The following is an 18,821-nucleotide window of genomic DNA, read 5'->3' as shown; positions in this document are numbered from 1 at the left end:
GTTGCTTCAGGGAAGGAAATCTGCCATCCTTACCTGGTCTGGCCTACATGTGACTCCAGAGCCACAGCAATGTGGTTGACTCTCAACTGCCCTTTGAAATGGCCTGGCAAGCCACTCAGTTCAAGGTCAACTAAGGCCTGTTTTGTGCTGTAGTTTTTCTACGTTTCTATGGTCCAAAAGGTAGGGATATGTTCGGCACAACTTGTGGGGCCAAAGGACCTGTTTTGTGCTGTAGTTTTTCTATGTTTTCTACGTTTCTATGTAACTATGGATGGGCAATAAATGCTGGCTAGCCAGCGACGTCCATGTCCCATGAATGAACCTTTAAAAAAATTAGTCAAGTCCCAGCAGTCTAGATACAGGGCTGTAGAGTTTTCAGTTCATTCTCCTGTGAAGAGCCTTGAGAGATTTTATTATGTTAAAAGTTAAAGTTTATTTATTAATCACAAGGAGGCTTACATTAACACTGCAATGAAGTTACTGTGAAATTCCCCTAGTTGCCACATTCCGGCACCTGTTTGGGTCAATGCACCTACCCGGCACATCTTTCAGAATGTGGGAGCATCTGGAGGAAACCCACGCAGACACGGGGAGAACGTGTAAACTCCACACAGACAGTGACCCGAGCCAGGAATCGAACCCAGGTCCCTGGCGCTGTGAGGCAGCAGTGCTAATCACTGTGCCACCGTGCCACCCCCATTATATAGGTGCTGTATCAATGCAAGTTATAGAGTCATAGAGTCATCAAGGTTTACAGCATGGAAACAGGCCCTTCGGCCCATGCCACATTTTTTTTTAAAAACCCCTAAGCTAATCCCAATTGCTCGCATTTGGCCCATATCCCTCTATACCCATCGTACCCACGTAACTACCTAAATGCTTTTTAAAAGATAAAATTGTACCCGCCTCTACTACTACCTCTGGCAGCTTGTTCCAGACACTCACCACCCATTGTCATTGCTGAGTTTTCAGTTGCAATTATTACCTCTGCTGTTCTTTGTTAGGTAGCGCTTGGATATGGAAAATGATAGCAAGATTAATGTTCCACTATCCTTTTCCAATAGAGATTTCAGATGAAAGTAGTAGTAGCTGAAACTGGAAAGAGCAGCCCGAAGTCCTGCACTGGCTCCATTGTGATTAATCTTGAAAATCTCAATGATGAATCACCACAGTTCACGTGAGCAGTTTTGATTTTGCCTAATTGGCGTTGATGAATTTGAAATTGTAGATTGCCTCCATATTTTCAAACTGCTGTAAGGACCGTATATGCAAATAATTACTTGTAGAAACATGTTCTATCTTTCTGATTATCATAGAATCATAGAATAGAACCCCTACAGAGCAGGAGGTCATTCGGCCCATCAAGCCTGCACTGACAACAATCCCACCCAGGCCCTATCCCCATAACCCCACGTATTCACCCTCCTCATCCCCTGACACGAAGGAGCAATTTAGCATGGCCAATCAACCTAACCTGCACATCTTTGGAGTGTGGGAGGAAACCCAAACAGACATGGGGAGAATGTGCAAACTCCACACAAGACAGTCACCCGATGCTGGAATTGAACCTGGATCCCTGGCACTGTGAGGCACCAATACTAACCACTGTGCCACCTCTCAATGATGCCTTTGTTTTAGACTCTCTCCTAGTCAAGAAACAAACAAACAGAAAGAAAGCCAGAGATGGACAAACACTGAAGCACAAGATTTGCAGCTCACCAGCTTAATTTAATTCCTTCATATCTATTTTGTCATGAGTGAATGCTTTGAACCACTGCCATTGATGCCATTTACTTTCAAACTACATTCTCGACTGAATAATTTTAATTCTTTATGTAATCAGCATCGCATCATTTTTCACTTTCTTATTTTGGTGACATGTCTGCAGTCCAAATTATCGAATAACTTGGGCTACTCTCATTAAGAAACTGCACATTTGAATTTATTACTGCCTTCAGGCAAGCTTAAACATCCTTCAGAAAATGAAATGTGAGACACATCAGTGATACACCAGGGCATGTTCATTATAATTGGAGAAATCCCATTTACCTAGGATGCTTTCTTTACTTTGATGGCGATTCCAACAGCATTGTCTCAGAGTGCTTGAGGAAGAGAATTTGACTGAAGGTTAAGGTTTAATTTAATTTGATTTATTATTGACACATGTACCAGGATAGAGTGAAAAGTATTGTTTCTTGCACGCGATACAGGCAAAACATACCATTCATAGAGTACAAAGGGGAGAAGGAAAGGAAAGTGTGCAGAATGTAGTGTTACAGTTACAGCTAGGGTGAAGAGAAAGATCAATTTAACTGTGTAATCCCATGCAAAGAATGGTTAAACCATGTATGTGTCTTTCAAGGGCAATATCACCGAACCCATTAACTATTAATGAAAGTCTGCCCAGGGGAACGTTATTAATAAAAGTTAATGCCACCGACAAGGATGTGGATGATGTCATTTATTATGAGTTTGTGAAGATTTATGCTGGCTTTTTGATTGAAGAAGGTAAGACCACACACAACTGTTCTGAATGCATGATGTTTGGACACCATGATTTTTGTACAAAAACATATGACTGGATCATAAACACGCCACTCTGCATTTGAACAATGTATGATAGAAGCTTAATAAACATTAAGAAGAATTTCCATTAATCATGAAGTTAAAAGCAACAAATGCTAGATATATCCAGTAGACTTCAGAGAGAGAGAATGAAAAAAAGGTTTGAATGTCCATCAGAACTAAATATAAAAGAAAATCCCTCATAGAACAGTGCAGAAGGAGACCATTCAGCCTATCGAGTCTGCACTGACTAATGGCTACTCCATCTAACCTACACATCTTGGGACACTGAAGAACATTCTTTACCAAGATCAATCCACCTAATCTGCAGATCTTTGGACTGTGGGAGGAAACCGGAACAAACACACTGAGACAGTCACCTGAGGCCGGAATCAAACCCAGATCCCTGGCGCTATGAGGCAGCAGTGCTAACCACTGTGCCATCCACTGTGCCACCGTGCCGCCAATCCATTATTGTTTATGACCATCTCAGAAAATAAAAGCCAGGAATTTCCTGTAACGGTAATATTGGTGATGCACCCTGATTCTCCAGAAATATATTTATGATAAATTGTACGAATTTGAGTTGGCCACAATTGTTGTGTTTGATCATGTATAATATAACTTTGTGATTCAAGGGTCCAGATTTTACAGTCAGCAAAAGATTGGCATGAGCCGTTCATTAATCTCATACTCGCTTACAAACCTTCTCTAGGTTTTTGCACTGGAAATTCAGTGGTCAGAAATCCATTTCATTGCAGGGACCTCTGCTAGAGATGTAAGCAATGTAATGTCTCTTTAACCAATTATACTGGAGCATCATTGCTGTGATACATGAGCCGGGATTCTCCGGCCATTCACACCCCACTCGCGCTGCCAGCGAGGACGGAGAATTTGGCGCTCAGCCAAACCTTCATTCACTGCAACGGAAGGGGAGAATCCCGGCTGTGAGCGAGGGCAGAGAATTTGGCGTTCAGCCAAATCTTCGTTCACTGCAATGGGAGGGGAGAATCCGGCCCATGGTCTGATTTTAACTCATTCAAAATCCACCACTTGCATAGAGTTAAAATTGAGCCAGCAAGTCTGAAGTGGAAGGTATAAGTTAGAGTGGTCAAGTCAATGCCACATTATGTACAGAAAGAATAAAAAATGCGATTGATAGAGAAAGACAAAAGAGACAGAGCAAAAATGTTTAAAAAAATACACTTATGAACATCTCCAACAATAATTAAAATTTGAAAGAATGAAACTCCAGATAGTCAGCACGGATTCGTGAAGGGCAAGTCGTGCCTCACAAATTTGATAGAATTTTTTGAGGAGGTAACTAAGTGTGTTGATGAAGGTAGGGCAGTTGATGTCATATACATGGATTTTAGTAAGGCGTTTGATAAGGTCCCCCATGGTCGGCTTATGATGAAAGTGAGGAGGTGTGGGATAGAGGGAAAGTTGGCCGATTGGATAGGTAACTGGCTGTCTGACCGAAGACAGAGGGTGGTGGTCGATGGAAAATTTTCGGATTGGAGGCAGATTGCTAGCGGTGTGCCGCAGGGATCAGTGCTTGGTCCTCTGCTCTTTGTGATTTTTATTAATGACTTAGAGGAGGGGGCTGAAGGGTGGATCAGTAAATTTGCTGATGACACCAAGATTGGTGGAGTAGTGGATGAGGTGGAGGGCTGTTGTAGGCTGCAAAGAGACATAGATAGGATGCAAAGCTGGGCTGAAAAATGGCAAATGGAGTTTAACCCTGATAAATGTGAGGTGATTCATTTTGGTAGGACTAATTTAAATGTGGATTACAGGGTCAAAGGTAGGGTTCTGAAGACTGTGGAGGAACAGAGAGATCTTGGGGTCCATATCCACAGATCTCTAAAGGTTGCCAGTCAAGTGGATAGAGCTGTGAAGAAGGCCTATAGTGTGTTAGCTTTTATTAACAGGGAGTTGGAGTTTCAGAGCCGTGGGGTTATGCTGCAACTGTACAGGACCTTGGTGAGACCACATTTGGAATATTGTGTGCAGTTCTGGTCACCTCACTATAAGAAGGATGTGGAAGCGCTGGAAAGAGTGCAGAGGAGATTTACCAGGATGCTGCCTGGTTTGGAGGGTAGGTCATATGAGGAAAGGTTGAGGGAGCTAGGGCTGTTCTCTCTGGAGCGGAGGAGGCTGAGGGGAGACTTAATAGAGGTGTATAAAATGATGAAGGGGATAGATAGAGTGAACGTTCAAAGACTATTTCCTCGGGTGGATGGAGCTATTACAAGGGGGCATAACTATAGGGTTCGTGGTGGGAGATACAGGACGGATATCAGAGGTAGGTTCTTTACGCAGAGAGTGGTTGGGGTGTGGAATGGACTGCCTGCAGTGATAGTGGAGTCAGACACTTTAGAAACATTTAAGCGGTTATTGGATAGGCACATGGAGCACACCAGGATGATAGGGAGTGGGATAGCTTGATCTTGGTTTCAGATAAAGCTCGGCACAACATCGTGGGCCGAAGGGCCTGTTCTGTGCTGTACTGTTCTATGTTCTATAATTATAAAAGTGATTTTCAAGGTCATGGAGGTTGTTTGGCAGTAATTAAGACTATCAAACCATTAAAAACTCACTCACCACTTGAAAGGACAAGACCTAACTTTTTTGGGGGTGTGTTTTTGGATATTTATCATGAAAGTACAATGGGTTCACACCGCTCTGTGTGTCTTGATGCCAAGCCTGTTGGCAAGATACCCAATAATGCAGCTTCTGGAGAAACAGGGCACCTCTGGCAGAGCTTCCTAATTTCCACGAATAACTGCACAAGTGTGGACACCAGAAATTGCCGTTTGAATTACATTTTAACCATGGTGAGCGCCGATAGCCTCACGGTTATTTTCACTGTTAAATTCGAGCCTTAGTTATTTGAGTTACAAGTTTCTTATGGAAATGTAGATTAACACAACAGACATCGAACTGTACTGCACCCTTTTAAAGTACAGTCCAAATCAACTTTATAAAGTAGTTAGTTGATTTTGAAGGGTTGGCCATTAAAATTAGATTCTGTTATCTGATTATGTAAAGATGTGCCCATATAAATAGGCTTTATACAAAGTAATTTTACCTATCTGTTTTACATTGTCCAGACCTAACACTAAACTGAGAAATTTAGGACAGTATATTTTAAAGTTTGAATCCCTTCGCAGTGATCATGCCATTGGGGAATTATTTTGATACCATTTTATTGGTATTTAGTTTGAAAACCACTCCTGAATTATTGAGGGCTTTTTCACATCTGTTCTCTGTAATTCATTTTGCATGTGAAGTAATGCAGTGATCAGTAATTGGTTACAGCCAAACTGGCCAGCACATCTTACATCTTTAGGATGCATCTTGTTATGATTCTTATTAAACTCAATGTTTTATAAGTATATAAATTCCAGCGATTTGGCTTAACCTGATGGGAATTGCCTTTAGAATAAATCACTCAACGCAATAGAAATTGACCATGATATTTTTGAAATCCAAACACAAAAACGCTGGAAAAGTTCAGCAGACCTGGCAACATTTGTAGAGAGAGAGAGACAGAGTTAACATTTCAAGTTTGTAATGACACTTCTTCAGCCTTGGGGATCGGGCTGCTTTTGATGAATGAGACTGTGGCTCAGAAATGTTCTCCCACATCTAAACAATATATACTGCGAACTTTACAATACATTCCAATCAGATTGTCTGAGATTTTGTTAGTTTACATTTATGAAATGATTTTAATGAAGATTTATGTAAGTTCTTTAGGGACGTTTCACTTTTGAACTAACTCAAAGACTATTTCCTCGGGTGGATGGAGCTATTACAAGGGGGCATAACTATAGGGTTCATGGTGGGAGATATAGGAAGGATATCAGAGGTAGGTTCTTCACGCAGAGAGTGGTTGGGGTGTGGAATGGACTGCCTGCAGTGATAGTGGAGTCAGACACTTTAGGAACATTTAAGCGGTTATTGGATAGGCACATGGAGCACACCAGGATGGTAGGGAGTGGGATAGCTTGATCTTGGTTTCAGATGAAGGTCGGCACAACATCGTGGGCCGAAGGGCCTGTTCTGTGCTGTAATGTTCTATGTTCTATGTAACTATAAACTATGAAGAGAAACTGAACAACAGAAGCCTCAGGCAAAGAGCTCAAGAGAGACTTAATAAATGTTCACATTAGCCGGGATTTTCCGACATCCCACCCCACCCTCCAGCAGCTGCTGGCGTGATCTTTAGATTCTGCCAAAGTTAATGGCCATCAGCGTTGCTCACCAACCATGTAGGGAACCCGTCACAGAAAATCACCTTTTGTGGGACCAGCAGATCCCACTGGCAGGAAGGGCTGGAAAATCCGGCAATTGTTTTTCTTTATTATTTCACTTACTGGGAATCCTACATGATCAACCAAGAGGAAAAAGAATTTCAAGAAGAAATTAGATTTATGTCACCTTATACCACACCTGTCCCTCCCATCCTTAATCACTGGTAAGCTAATTTGTAAGAGAAATAGAATGAAACCTATGCCCAATCTAAGAAAGACTCTCAGGCCTGAGTTCTCCAGTCTCGCATACCCTGCACTGCTGCCAGCGAGAATGGAGAACTCCATTCACAGCAGCGGGACTGGAGAATCTCAGCCACGGGTGAGGTTGGAGAACCCCAGCCCAGATAATTATTCTCCAGCTTCCTGTGGCAATCAAACAAACCTTGGTTGATGAGTATTATCAAAGAGACATAACTATACATATTTAATTGTAAACACAACCATTCCCACCTTCAATATGTCCCACTGTGCTTGGATACATGAGACTATATAGTATCAGATAATGTTATTTTGATTGGGTGAGTGACAAAGTTGACAGACATCTTACACTGCATTAGTTTTGATAGCTTTAATAGCTTGTTGGCCAAGGCTACATCTATTCTTCTCCTGAAATCCAATTTGCAGGACCTCCATAAGTATACTATTTCACATATTCATCACTTGATAGGTGTAAGAGGTGTATTTTAGCAGTTACTTTTATGCATCTATTTTTGAATTCATCTCCTGTAGTGCTAGAATTGGGTTAGATTTAGCTGGATTCCAGAATCCATTGATCTATTCCCATTGAAATCCAAAATACAACATCAGCTCTAACCTGCCATTTTCCATTGAAATGATCCTTTGTGCTGTTCATCACTACTACTGGCAAATGTGCATTATTCTACGGATCAAATTAATCATTTTTCATCATACATCCCCTATAATGGTGAAACCATCCTGAGCTCTCCTTATATCGGTACAGCAGGCTCAAATGGTTATTAGTACAACCTGATTACCACTCCCTCAACAATTGCATTCAACATCCTAAACCCATATTGCCTTTTCCACAACAGCTGTACATTATGCCAACAATTTCAAAGTGTTTTCCACTAAAATCCCAGGTCCCACCCCTGTGCTGCTTCCTGTCACCTGTTCCTGTGCGTTTACCTGCCACAGCTTCATGATTCTTTATTTCCAACAACAAGCAGGGATCCCAATTTTGTTCCAGTCTCCAGTTTATCCAGACTTCTGTGCATCTGGATCATTTGCTCTCTAATATTTGCAATGCCTTCCAAATTGTTCTCATTGACAAATTTAATGTGCTTGCAACAACCACCAAGTCTTCCTATTTTTATTAATTCATGGGATATGTGGTTAGCACTGCTGCCTCACAGCGCCAGGGACCCGGATTCGATTCCCGGCTTGGGTCACTATCTGTGTGGAGTTTGCACATTCTCCCCGTGTCTGCGTGGGTTTCCTCCAAGTGCTCCAGTTTCCTCCCACAGTCAAAAGATGTGCGCGTTAAGTTGATTGGCCATGCTAAATTGACCCGTAGGGTCAGGGGGATTAGCAGGGTAAATACATGGGGCTAGGGGCTGTGTGGAATTGCAGTCAGTGCAGACTTGGTGAGTCGAATGGCCTCCTTCTGCACGGTAGGGATTCTATGATATAAGCATTTCTAGCTGGAAAGCACTTATTGCCCTCCCTGGTTGCCTGGAGGCAGTTAAGAGTCAACCACATTACTGTGGCTCTGGAGTCACATGTAGGCCAGACCAAGTAAGGACAGCAGATTTCCTTCCCTAAAGGACATTAGTGAACCAGATGCCTTTTCCCGACAATCAACGATGGTTTCATGGTCATCAGTAGATTCTTAATTCAGATATTCTTTGTTGAATTCAAATTCCACCATTAGCTGTGGCAAGATTCAAACCTGGGTCCCCAAAACATGAGCTGAGTTTCTGGATTAATAGTCTACTGATAGTACTACTAGGCCATCACTTCCCCTTCAAACCATCAATACACATTAATGCAAAGGTGGACCTCACAGTGACCTCTGCCATACCCTCTAGTCATCACTTTGTTGTTGATGCTCCAATAATAATAATAATACCTAGTCTTAATTGCGCTGAAATACCTTTTTGTATTCAATGATAACTGATAATTTCGAAAAGGGGATTGGCTCAGAGGAGTTACCAAGCCAACAGTGCAGGGAAAGTTAACATCTGTTGCTGCAAGCATTAACACCGGCAGCTCAACAATCGACTCCTTTCAACTGTGAATGTCTCATGCTGTTTAATTTGCCAGCTCCCCTGAGTCGGATCGAGCAGAAATGGATGGAAAATGTGTTAGTATTTATTACTTTTCAAATTGCTTTTTTCTTTATTAATCGTAAAACGTCTGCCCCCCTTGAAGGCTGTAGAAATATTTTAGAACATAGAACATTGCATCACAGGAACAGGCCCTTCAGCCCACGATGTTGTGTCGAACATGACGCCAAATTAAACTAGTCCCTTCTGTCTGCATTTTGTGCATATCCCTCTATTCCTTGCATATTTGTGTGCTTATCTAAAAGCCTCTTAAATGCCTCTAACATATCTGCCTCCACCACCATCCCTAGCAGCGCATTTCTGACACTGACCACTCTCTGTGTAAAAACTTGCCTCTTACATCTCTTTTGAATTTCCCCCCTCTCACCTTTAGTGCACGCCCCCTAGTCTTAGACATTTCAACTCTGGGAAAAAGATTCTGACTGTCAACCCGATCTATGCCTCTTATAATTTTATAGACTTCTATCAGGTCTCCCCTCAGCTGCAGAGAAAACAACCCTAGTTTGTCCAGCCTCTCCTTATAGTTCAGACCCTCTAATCCAGGCATGCCCTTTACTCATCAGTAACACAGACGAATGAATAAATGACAATTGTTTGAACGTCGAATGTGAAAAGAAAAAGCTGTACAATACAAAATGTGGCGCTTGTCTTAATAAATTCACAACCATCTCTTTCACTACCCAAAGCTTCTAACCTGCACCATCATGGAAAGTACAAACGCAAGAGCAGAGGCACAATATTGTTAACAGCAACAATATAATCACATAATAAAGCTGATGTAAATAATATTCTATATTAAAGTACTTGTGGCAAACAGGATGTTGACAGCACACATTCCAGATAAGTAATCCTGACCAGCGAATAAAATGCAATAACAATTTCAAAAAATATTCTATATCCTTATTAGTTCTGGCACAATATGAGAAACCAAGCTCAACTCCAGCCAAAGTCATGAACATCACTATTTGTACAATCTGTTCACAGACACAGGTGAAATCAAAATGGCCTACCCCTTGGATTATGATGACCCTAATGCACTGACCAGTCCCGTACTGGAAATAAGAGCTTATGATTCAGACAGAGTTCATTCCTCCACAGCCACACTTACAGTCCACATTGTGGACATTAATGACAATCCTCCTCAGTGCTCCAGGCACCTCTATATGTGAGTACCACTTTAAAAATTATTGAATTCAGAATTGTAATTCCGGTATTATCTGCCAATTGGGCAATAAGTCTTCAGAGTGCTGAAGGGACCACTGTGGCATTGAGAGTAAAGAACAAAATGGGACCTGGGTTGTGGAATAAATATATCATACTTTTTCAACAAGTGGCATTGAGAGTGTGTGTTAGGATTTCCTCAAGATCATCGGTCCTATTCTTTACTGAAGAAATGGGCCAGAATGTTACTGTGCTCCGCTGGGCACATGCCTGACCCAAACGCATGTAAAACTGCAGAAGATGATATCAGGCGTGCGTCCTGATGTCATGGTGCATGCCTGCAATATTGAGGTCGGCAGGCACACGCGGGAGATGGAGCTATGCCTAATGACAATTAAAGGGCCAATTAAAGCCATTAGAAAGCCTATTGACGAGATTTTACATTGCCCGTACCATTTGGTGCTAATCACACTGACAAAAAGGGTAGGCGGGCATTGTGCTTTTATCAGTTTGTCATCCAAAGGCAGTCGAGAGCTGCTGCGATAGCAGGTGGACCAGATGCACCATTGATGGGTCTCTACCACATTGAAGCATTTTGCCCACTGGAGTTCAATGGGGTTTGAGTCCCACTCCAGAGAGTTGGGCATGTGGGCTTATAATCCCAACACAGTTCTGAGAGAGTGCTGCACTGTCTGTGGTACCAGTGCTCGATGTAATGTCAATCTGAGATCATGTCTATCCTCACAAATGGATGTAAAAGATCCAACATTGGAGCTTGCTGTGCACAAAGTGTTTGGCCGGCACAACTTCCACATTTCGCAGTGACCACACTTCAAAAAGCAGCGAGACACCCTGGGACATCCTGAAATCATGAAAGCTGCTGGAAAAATACTTATTCGTCATTCTTTATTTCTTCATTGATCCAAGTAGATGAAGGGATTCCCCATCCCCCACCCCCACTCTTTCCCCTCTTCCCTCACCCACAGCTTCCTCACTGCTGCCACAATCTTTAGTTGAGTCAATGGCAGACACCGGGCAGGCTCTGTAGTTGTTCAAGGCATATTTCAAAGCTGCTGCATACAAATACATTGAAGATTTTAGTCAGGATCAGTTCATAGCCGAAACGCTGCAGTATTTACACCAAATTCATTCCCATATTGTGGGACCTATCTGTTTTTCCTATTGGAAGCTTAATTGAAGTCAAAGTCCTGGGGGAGACCATTGCCTTTCGGAGCGCTGCTCTATTCCATCTGACGAAGGAGCAGCGCTCCGAAAGCTAATGGCCTTTGCTACCAAATAAACCTGTTGGACTTAAACCTGGTGTTGTTAAAACTCTTACTGTGTTTACCCCAGTCCAACACCGGCATCTCCACATCGAGACCATTGCACCCAGGGGGGTGCCCAACATCCACCCCCAGCCCCTCCACCCCCCTCCAGTGGGATAGTCTGTTTTTGGGGAATGTTGGGTGGAATCAGGTCCAGCACACCTGGCACCCATGGATATGCAGGCAACTTAACGGATGTGGATAATGCAGGTAAAAGCTCCTGATTATAATGTTACATCGCTTGCAATGTGATGTAACATTATGGTGCCAAAGTCACCAATCAGATACAGTAATGCAATTAAAAAAACAGTTCAAGTTACTTATCACCAGAGATTATTATTTATTTCAAGTAAGGGTCTAATTGATTTTATTTTGGTGAACAATGTATGTTACTAGATTACTGCAGATTCACAATTCTTGATTTAGCCTGAAAATACTGAACTACTGTTAACATAGAATCCCTTCTGTAGCCCAGAAGGCGACCATTCAGCCCATCGAGTCTGCACCAACAAAACATCCCAGGCCCTATCCACGTAACCCCACATATTTACCCCGCTAATTCCCCTAACCTATACATCTAAGGGACAAGTTTAGCATGGCCAGTCCACCTAACCTACACATCTTTGGACCTTGGGAGGAAACCGGAGCACCCCGAGGAAACCCACGCAGAAACGGGGAGAATGTGCAAACTCCATACGGACAGTCATCCAAGCCTGGAATTGAACCAGGCGCAGTGAGGCAATAGTGCTAACCACTGCAACACCGTGCAGCCCCACTTCAAGATTCAAAGATACAAATAGCTCAGTTGACTAAGCAGAAGGCTTCCAATGCATTGTGTCATGAGCAATTAACATAGGCATATTGAATATGGACTCACAACCAAAGAATCCTGGCGATGTTGTCAACTTGTATGATTTAAGAGTTAATCTTACCTTTCTTTTTAATCTATTATAATGATAGAAAGGCAGTTTGGTTCGCTTTACACTGAATTAAATTGTTCTGTACATTATTATTTGTACAAAGTACTGTTTGACTAATACCTGGCTACTCAAAGCCCCCCCTGCAGTGACACTAATTGCATTCCTCTCAAGCAGCTTAAAGCACCTATTGATATCCCCCAAGGCTGTTTATTAGCCCAGCGTGAGAACAAGAACTGTAAGAAATTGAGCAGAGCTACAATTTGTACATCCCAATTCAATGATCATGGCCATTTTCAGAGTTTAAAAAACAGATTATTATTATTTACACGTACGCCATTGATTTCTACACTTCTTAATCACAGACACAAACCATAATCCAATTTGTGCGCATCAGCAGCTTATGCAGTTGGTATTTAAAATTATATTTAAATTACCTGATGGTTAATTCCAGCTGTTTTTGTCCTGACAATTTATTTAAACATTCAAAACTATGGGACCTTGTATTTCGAATTTTCCACAATGCAGGTGGATTTACTGCTGAACTGTTTAAAGTGCCTGTAAACCCAGGACCATCTTTTTGTGTTCAACCAAACAAAATCAACTTAACTTAGGGACAATTCAAAAAGGGGCAGCTCCCTGAAAGGAGGGGAACCGCCCGAAACAAAAACAAAGTGGAAAGGAAACTTAAAACATCAAATTAAAATGTGATTAAAGGTCCCTGCAGTGCCCAGCAGGCATGGAAGGTATCAGGGGTGCCTTCAGACACCGCGTGCTTCCTTTCCAGGAACATCTGGCCGTGAATATAACCGCGGTAGAGGGGCAAACAGTCAGCTTGGATGACCCCCTCGATCACCCGCTGCCTGGACCTGTAGATGGGCCTGTAAGCCCAGGACTGTTCAGCTGAGCATCCTATTTTGACCAACCCTATTAAACTAAATTTACAAAACTGAGGGACAAAATACAAAGGCAGCCCCTTAAAGGGATACCGCACCAAAAGAAACAGAACTCCAAAACAAGATGTGAGTGAATGAAGCACCCCAGTCCCCATAGTGCCCATCGAGTACGGAAGCTCAGCTGATTATCATGCACCACACGAGGCTGTTTAAGAACCTGCTGCAAACTGATGTTTGGACTCTTTGGAGTCCTTGTTCTCCAGTGGCAACAGTGAGACCAGCTAAAGTGACAATTTCAGCAAATTCAACCACTTCAGCTGCTGCATTATTGAATTAATCCCAGATCAGCAGATGTGACCAGATTACTTTAATTTCTCCCTGAAGAAAACTGCTGCTCCTTTAAGTGAAAACTCACCAACAAGACATCTTAAAAAATTAACAAGGTACCAATAGAGAATTGACAAGCCATTAATGTGGTGTTAGCAGGGAGTTAACGAGACTTGTGATATCCAAGTTAATAACAAGCCATTAATAAGAAATTAACAGTACACTGACAAGGCGTTAATAATCATATGTTCAGGTTGTTTTTCTTCCCTTTTAAAACACGGCCACTTCCTGGTGATGTTTTGGTCTCCTGATTTAAGAAAGGATAGAAATGTGTTAGAAGCAATCAGATAAAAGATCACTTGACAAATGGACCAGGACTGGAACCAGATCCAGATCTTCTAAACTCCTGGATCTGAATCTGGATCCATTGGAGTTTAGAAGAATGAGAGGTGATCTTATTGAAATATATGAGGTGGAATTTTCCCATCCTGCCTGCCACGGGAAGTGTAGCGGGCGGGACAGAAAGTTTGGCGGATCATTTAAAGGTCCGTCGAACTTGGGTGGGAATTTCCAGTCTTGGGGTGCACTCCAACACTGGCTCCACAATGACTGGGCATCCTTTTTAAAGCACTGAAAACCCCCCACCATGGATAAAGGGACCGCTGCCCCCGCAAGCACCATGGCAACCCCCTCCCCCATAGCTAAGGGCAATCCCCTTGCACCCCCAAAAAGCATCTGGACAACCCTCCACATCTGCATGGATCAGGGTAATCACTCCCCCCCCCCCGCCCCCCCAACATGCAGCAGAGTAACCTCCCCCCTAACTCCCCAATGGAGCTCCCCAGAGGGTCTGGCCCTGGCACTGCTAGTTTGACATTCTCAGGCTGCTACTGCCAGGGTGCCAGGGGACAGTGCCAACCTGGCAGTGACTTCCCTCACAGTGGCAAACAGAGGAAACTTACCTGTGTACCGCTGGTGGGTTCCCCTCAACTGCTTCACGTTTTACAAAAGCAGTTATAAACCTCGTGAACTCACAGTGGACAGCCATTATTGGACAACTTTATTTGCACTTCTTCAAAAAAGAGGGCAGCAGAGAGGGCAATTATATATACACATAATGCTCAGATCTTGCAATATACCACAAGGTGCATGTCAGAATTTATGCTCCATTAAGCCTCCTTCTATCCCTCCTCATCTAACCCCATCAACATGTTCTCTATTCCTCTCTCCCTCATGTGCTTATTTGCCTTTTGAGTGCATCTATGCTGTCACCTCAACTAGCAAATTGTCCATTTTAAGTACTCTTTCAGTAAAGATGTTTCTCCCGAATTCCCTATTGGAAGTTTTAATGACTGTTTTATATTTATGGTCTCAATTCTGGTCTCCCCTCAAATATACAAACTTTTGCTTTTTCTTCTTTGGTTCTGTAATGTGTTTAAATTGATGTTTGAGTTGGAAGCAACATTGATCCTTTTTCTAAACATGTTTAGTAAATGGCTTTAACTTTTACCTTTCTTACATTTTGCAGCATTGAGCTTGCTGAAACTTCCCCAGAGGGCACTCCAATTGTATCATTGAACTGCTGGGATAATGACAGAACAGCGGTTAACAATATCCTGCAGTACGCAATGATTCTAGACACATATTCAACAGGAAGGTTTAACATTACTGACAATGAAATTACTGTAAGTACAATTTAAGTTCATTGAACTGCTGCAGAATTAAACTTATCCTTTCCTCATGTGACTATAATAAATGACTTCAAAGCTATTTCTGGCTCCCAACATAATAAAAGAACTGCAAAGTGCTATTTTATACTGGGGGAGACTATTAAAATCCTCTAATAAGGCTGGTCAAATTCTTAATTTCCTTTTACTTTTAATTGCCAAATTCTTAAGGAGTTTAAAGGATTTCTACCTGTGCTAACGCAGCAAATAAAGGCACAACTATCCCATAATATGCTCCAGATTTGTCTTGGCAATAAGTGTGGACAATATGGATACAATGGCCGGATCTCCACTACCTCGTCCGCCATGGAATCGGAACGAGCCAGGGTCCGACAATGGAAATCTCCGTTTGACCTCAGGCAGGAATTTCCGGTCTCGTCCGAGCGAGGCCATAAAATCCCACCCAATCTGTTTGTATTATGTAAGATTTCATAAAATTAATAACTGTCACAAAAGCTAGCAACTAGAAAAGATGTTACTCCCCATCTACACGGTAATAAACATGTCGAACAGATCGCCAACACAATTGCCAAGCGCTGAGAAACAACTAAAAGGGCAAAGCCAGCCAAATTGCGCAAACATCATCAACTCCAGGTTTCTCTCTGAGTTACACATGAACTATTACGACTCTCTCCATTACCATCATGACTGCCTCAAGCTCCTCAAATTCCTTATCCTCCTCCATTCTGGGAACACAATCAGCACAAGGGTTCCAATATTCGAGAAACAGGTCAGTGAACAAAGAACAAAGAAAATTACAGCACAGGAACAGGCCCTTCGGCCCTCCAAGCCTGCACTGACCATGCTGCCCCACTGAACTAAATCCCTCTACACTTCCGGAGACCATATCGCTCGATTTCCATTCTATTCATGGATTTGTCAAGACGCCCCTTAAAAGTCACTATCGTATCTGCTTCCACTATCCCCGGCAGCGAGTTCCAGGCACCCACCATCCTATGTGTAAAAGACTTGCCTCGTACATCTCCTTTAAACCTTGTCCCTCGTACCTTAAACCTATGCCCCCTCGCAATTGACTCTTCCACCCTGGGAAAAAGCTTCTGAATATCCACTCTGTCCATGCCCCTCATAATCTTGTAGATTATGGGATAGACAGTGGGATAGACAATAAATGTACCTCTCCAGATCACCCACATCCTAAGAACAAGTAAAAAAATACATAAAAATTTTGTTACAGGTTGCGCTCAGAGAAAATCTTCCCCTGCTGTTGGTCAACTCTCTAAACAAAGGCTCAACCATAGATCAAATGACAAATTATGAATATGAACTTGATTGAGTCCATGACATCGATACTTTCCAGACTCTATGATCTGCTGCATCACAATCTCAGTTTGCCTCTTGAGCAATTGTTTTTCCAAGTCTTTTCGCAAAAGTCAATTGCATAGACCATCATAATCTGCCCCTGAACTTTTGGAATTTGACATTTCCAATGGCTCTAAAAATGTTCCAACAACATTCCTGTCCTGGACAAAAGCAACTGATCCTAAACCCACCCAATTTTGGGAAAACAAGTCATTGGGGATGATCACAGATTGCAAGTGGTTACTTTTCTGGATCCTTTATATCATCTTCAAGCTAACCTGAACATGATAACGTGGGGCTAAAGGGATCAAGGGATATGGGGGGGAAGGCGGGATCAGGTTATTGAATTTGATGATCAGCCATGATCAAAATGAATAGCAGAGCAGGCTCGAAGGGCTGAATGGCCTCCTCCTGCTTCTAGTTTCTATGTTTCTTTGTTTCAAACTATACATATAAGAACAAAGAACAAAGAAAATTAAAAGCACAGGAACAGGCCCTTCGGCCCTCCAAACCTGCACCGACCATGCTGCCCAACTGAACTAAAACCCCCTACCCTTCCGGGGACCATATCCCTCTATTCCCATCCTATACATGTATTTGTCAAGACGCCCCTTAAAAGTCACTACCGTATCCGCTTCCACTACCTCCCCCGGCAACGAGTTCCAGGCACCCACCACCCTCTGTGTAAAAAATCTGCCTCGTACATCTCCTTTAAACCTTGCCCCTCGCACCTTAAACCTGTGCCCCCCAGTAATTGACTCTTCCACTCTGGGAAAAAGCTTCTGACTATCCACTCTGTCCATGCCTCTCATAACCTTGTAGACTTCTATCAGGTCACCCCTCGACCTCCGTTGTTCCACTGAGAACAAACCAAGTTTCTCCAAGTTCTCCTCATAGCTAAGGCCCTCCATACCAGGCAATATCCTGGTAAATCTTTTCTGTACCCTCTCTAAAACGCATTATACTCACACATAATATCACAAACTATAATTTCATCATTTATTCAATTTCATACAATACTGTGAATTGAGAGTGTTACAATGACTTGATCAATTTTCAAATTCCACTTCATCATAGTCATTTTTGAAGCTTTTAGATATTAACTTGCATGCGGTGTGAAAATTGAAATGGTTCTTGCTGCGCTGATGGTTAAACTGCTTTTGAATCAGGTTGTAAAAAATGTGGAAAAGGAGCGTTGCCATCCCCTACTGTATCTGTGCTTCACAATGTCACTCCGCAGATTTGTTTCAAGTTCACTGGAATAAAATCAGAAAAAATGCAACCAAACCCAAAGTTTGAACTGAGATTGAATCTCCACTTTGCCAAGGTTAAACCTTCTTGGATTGATTACAAAAAACACAGTCATATCAATCTAATCTCCTGCATAAGATATTGATTCACTTACAATGAACAGCATTGCTTATTTTGCAGGTTGGGAATTCACTTTTACAATATGATGATAGCTCGTTTGCTGCAGTTAACTTCCAACATACAATATTTGTTAAGATAGAGGATAATGGCATCCCTCAATTGACAAGTAAGTCCGTGTCTTACTTAGTAGGCAGCTTGGATACTGATGTAACCATGAAGTTGAATTACTTTGAATGAGCCATTTCACAATCTGTTTGTCCAGGCACCTCCACAGTTATAGTGAAGGTCACACCTGTGAATGAAAGGACCCCTTTCTCCGGATCAAGAACATTCAATATATTTGAAGACAGCCCAATTGGGGCTCTAGTTGGAACAGCAGCGTTTAGCGATGGTGACCTACCAGAAAACAATGTAAAATATTCTATTGTAGGAGGCAACACTGATGTCCCACCCAAGTTTTATATTGAATCTGACTCAGGTACTGTAAGGTCATTTTGAGGTTTCTATTCATATTTCTCACTGAATATGTCTTTGCGTTCTTTTTCAGTGTAAGTTCCACTTAGTAACTTATTAGATATAAAGCC

At 42.3% G+C, this 18,821-nt stretch overlaps 1 protein-coding gene across 1 annotated transcript in view; it reads left to right on the top strand.

The window, feature by feature from the left end:
* LOC144507608 (cadherin-23-like) overlaps positions 1-18,821 on the top strand; it is a 74,078-nt gene that overhangs the window by 34,673 nt on the left and 20,584 nt on the right. The window contains exons 22-27 of the mRNA XM_078234762.1: positions 1,065-1,177; positions 2,363-2,508; positions 10,178-10,358; positions 15,348-15,504; positions 18,298-18,403; positions 18,500-18,715. Coding sequence (XP_078090888.1) covers positions 1,065-1,177; positions 2,363-2,508; positions 10,178-10,358; positions 15,348-15,504; positions 18,298-18,403; positions 18,500-18,715 — 919 coding nt within the window. The remainder of the gene's footprint in view (positions 1-1,064; positions 1,178-2,362; positions 2,509-10,177; positions 10,359-15,347; positions 15,505-18,297; positions 18,404-18,499; positions 18,716-18,821) is intronic.

This window comes from Mustelus asterias, chromosome 19, assembly GCF_964213995.1.
Source record: "Mustelus asterias chromosome 19, sMusAst1.hap1.1, whole genome shotgun sequence".
In the NCBI taxonomy this organism is placed as follows: Eukaryota; Metazoa; Chordata; class Chondrichthyes; order Carcharhiniformes; family Triakidae; genus Mustelus; species Mustelus asterias.
Note: the sequence above shows the minus strand (reverse complement) of the source record. Positions and strands in the feature narration are given on the sequence as shown.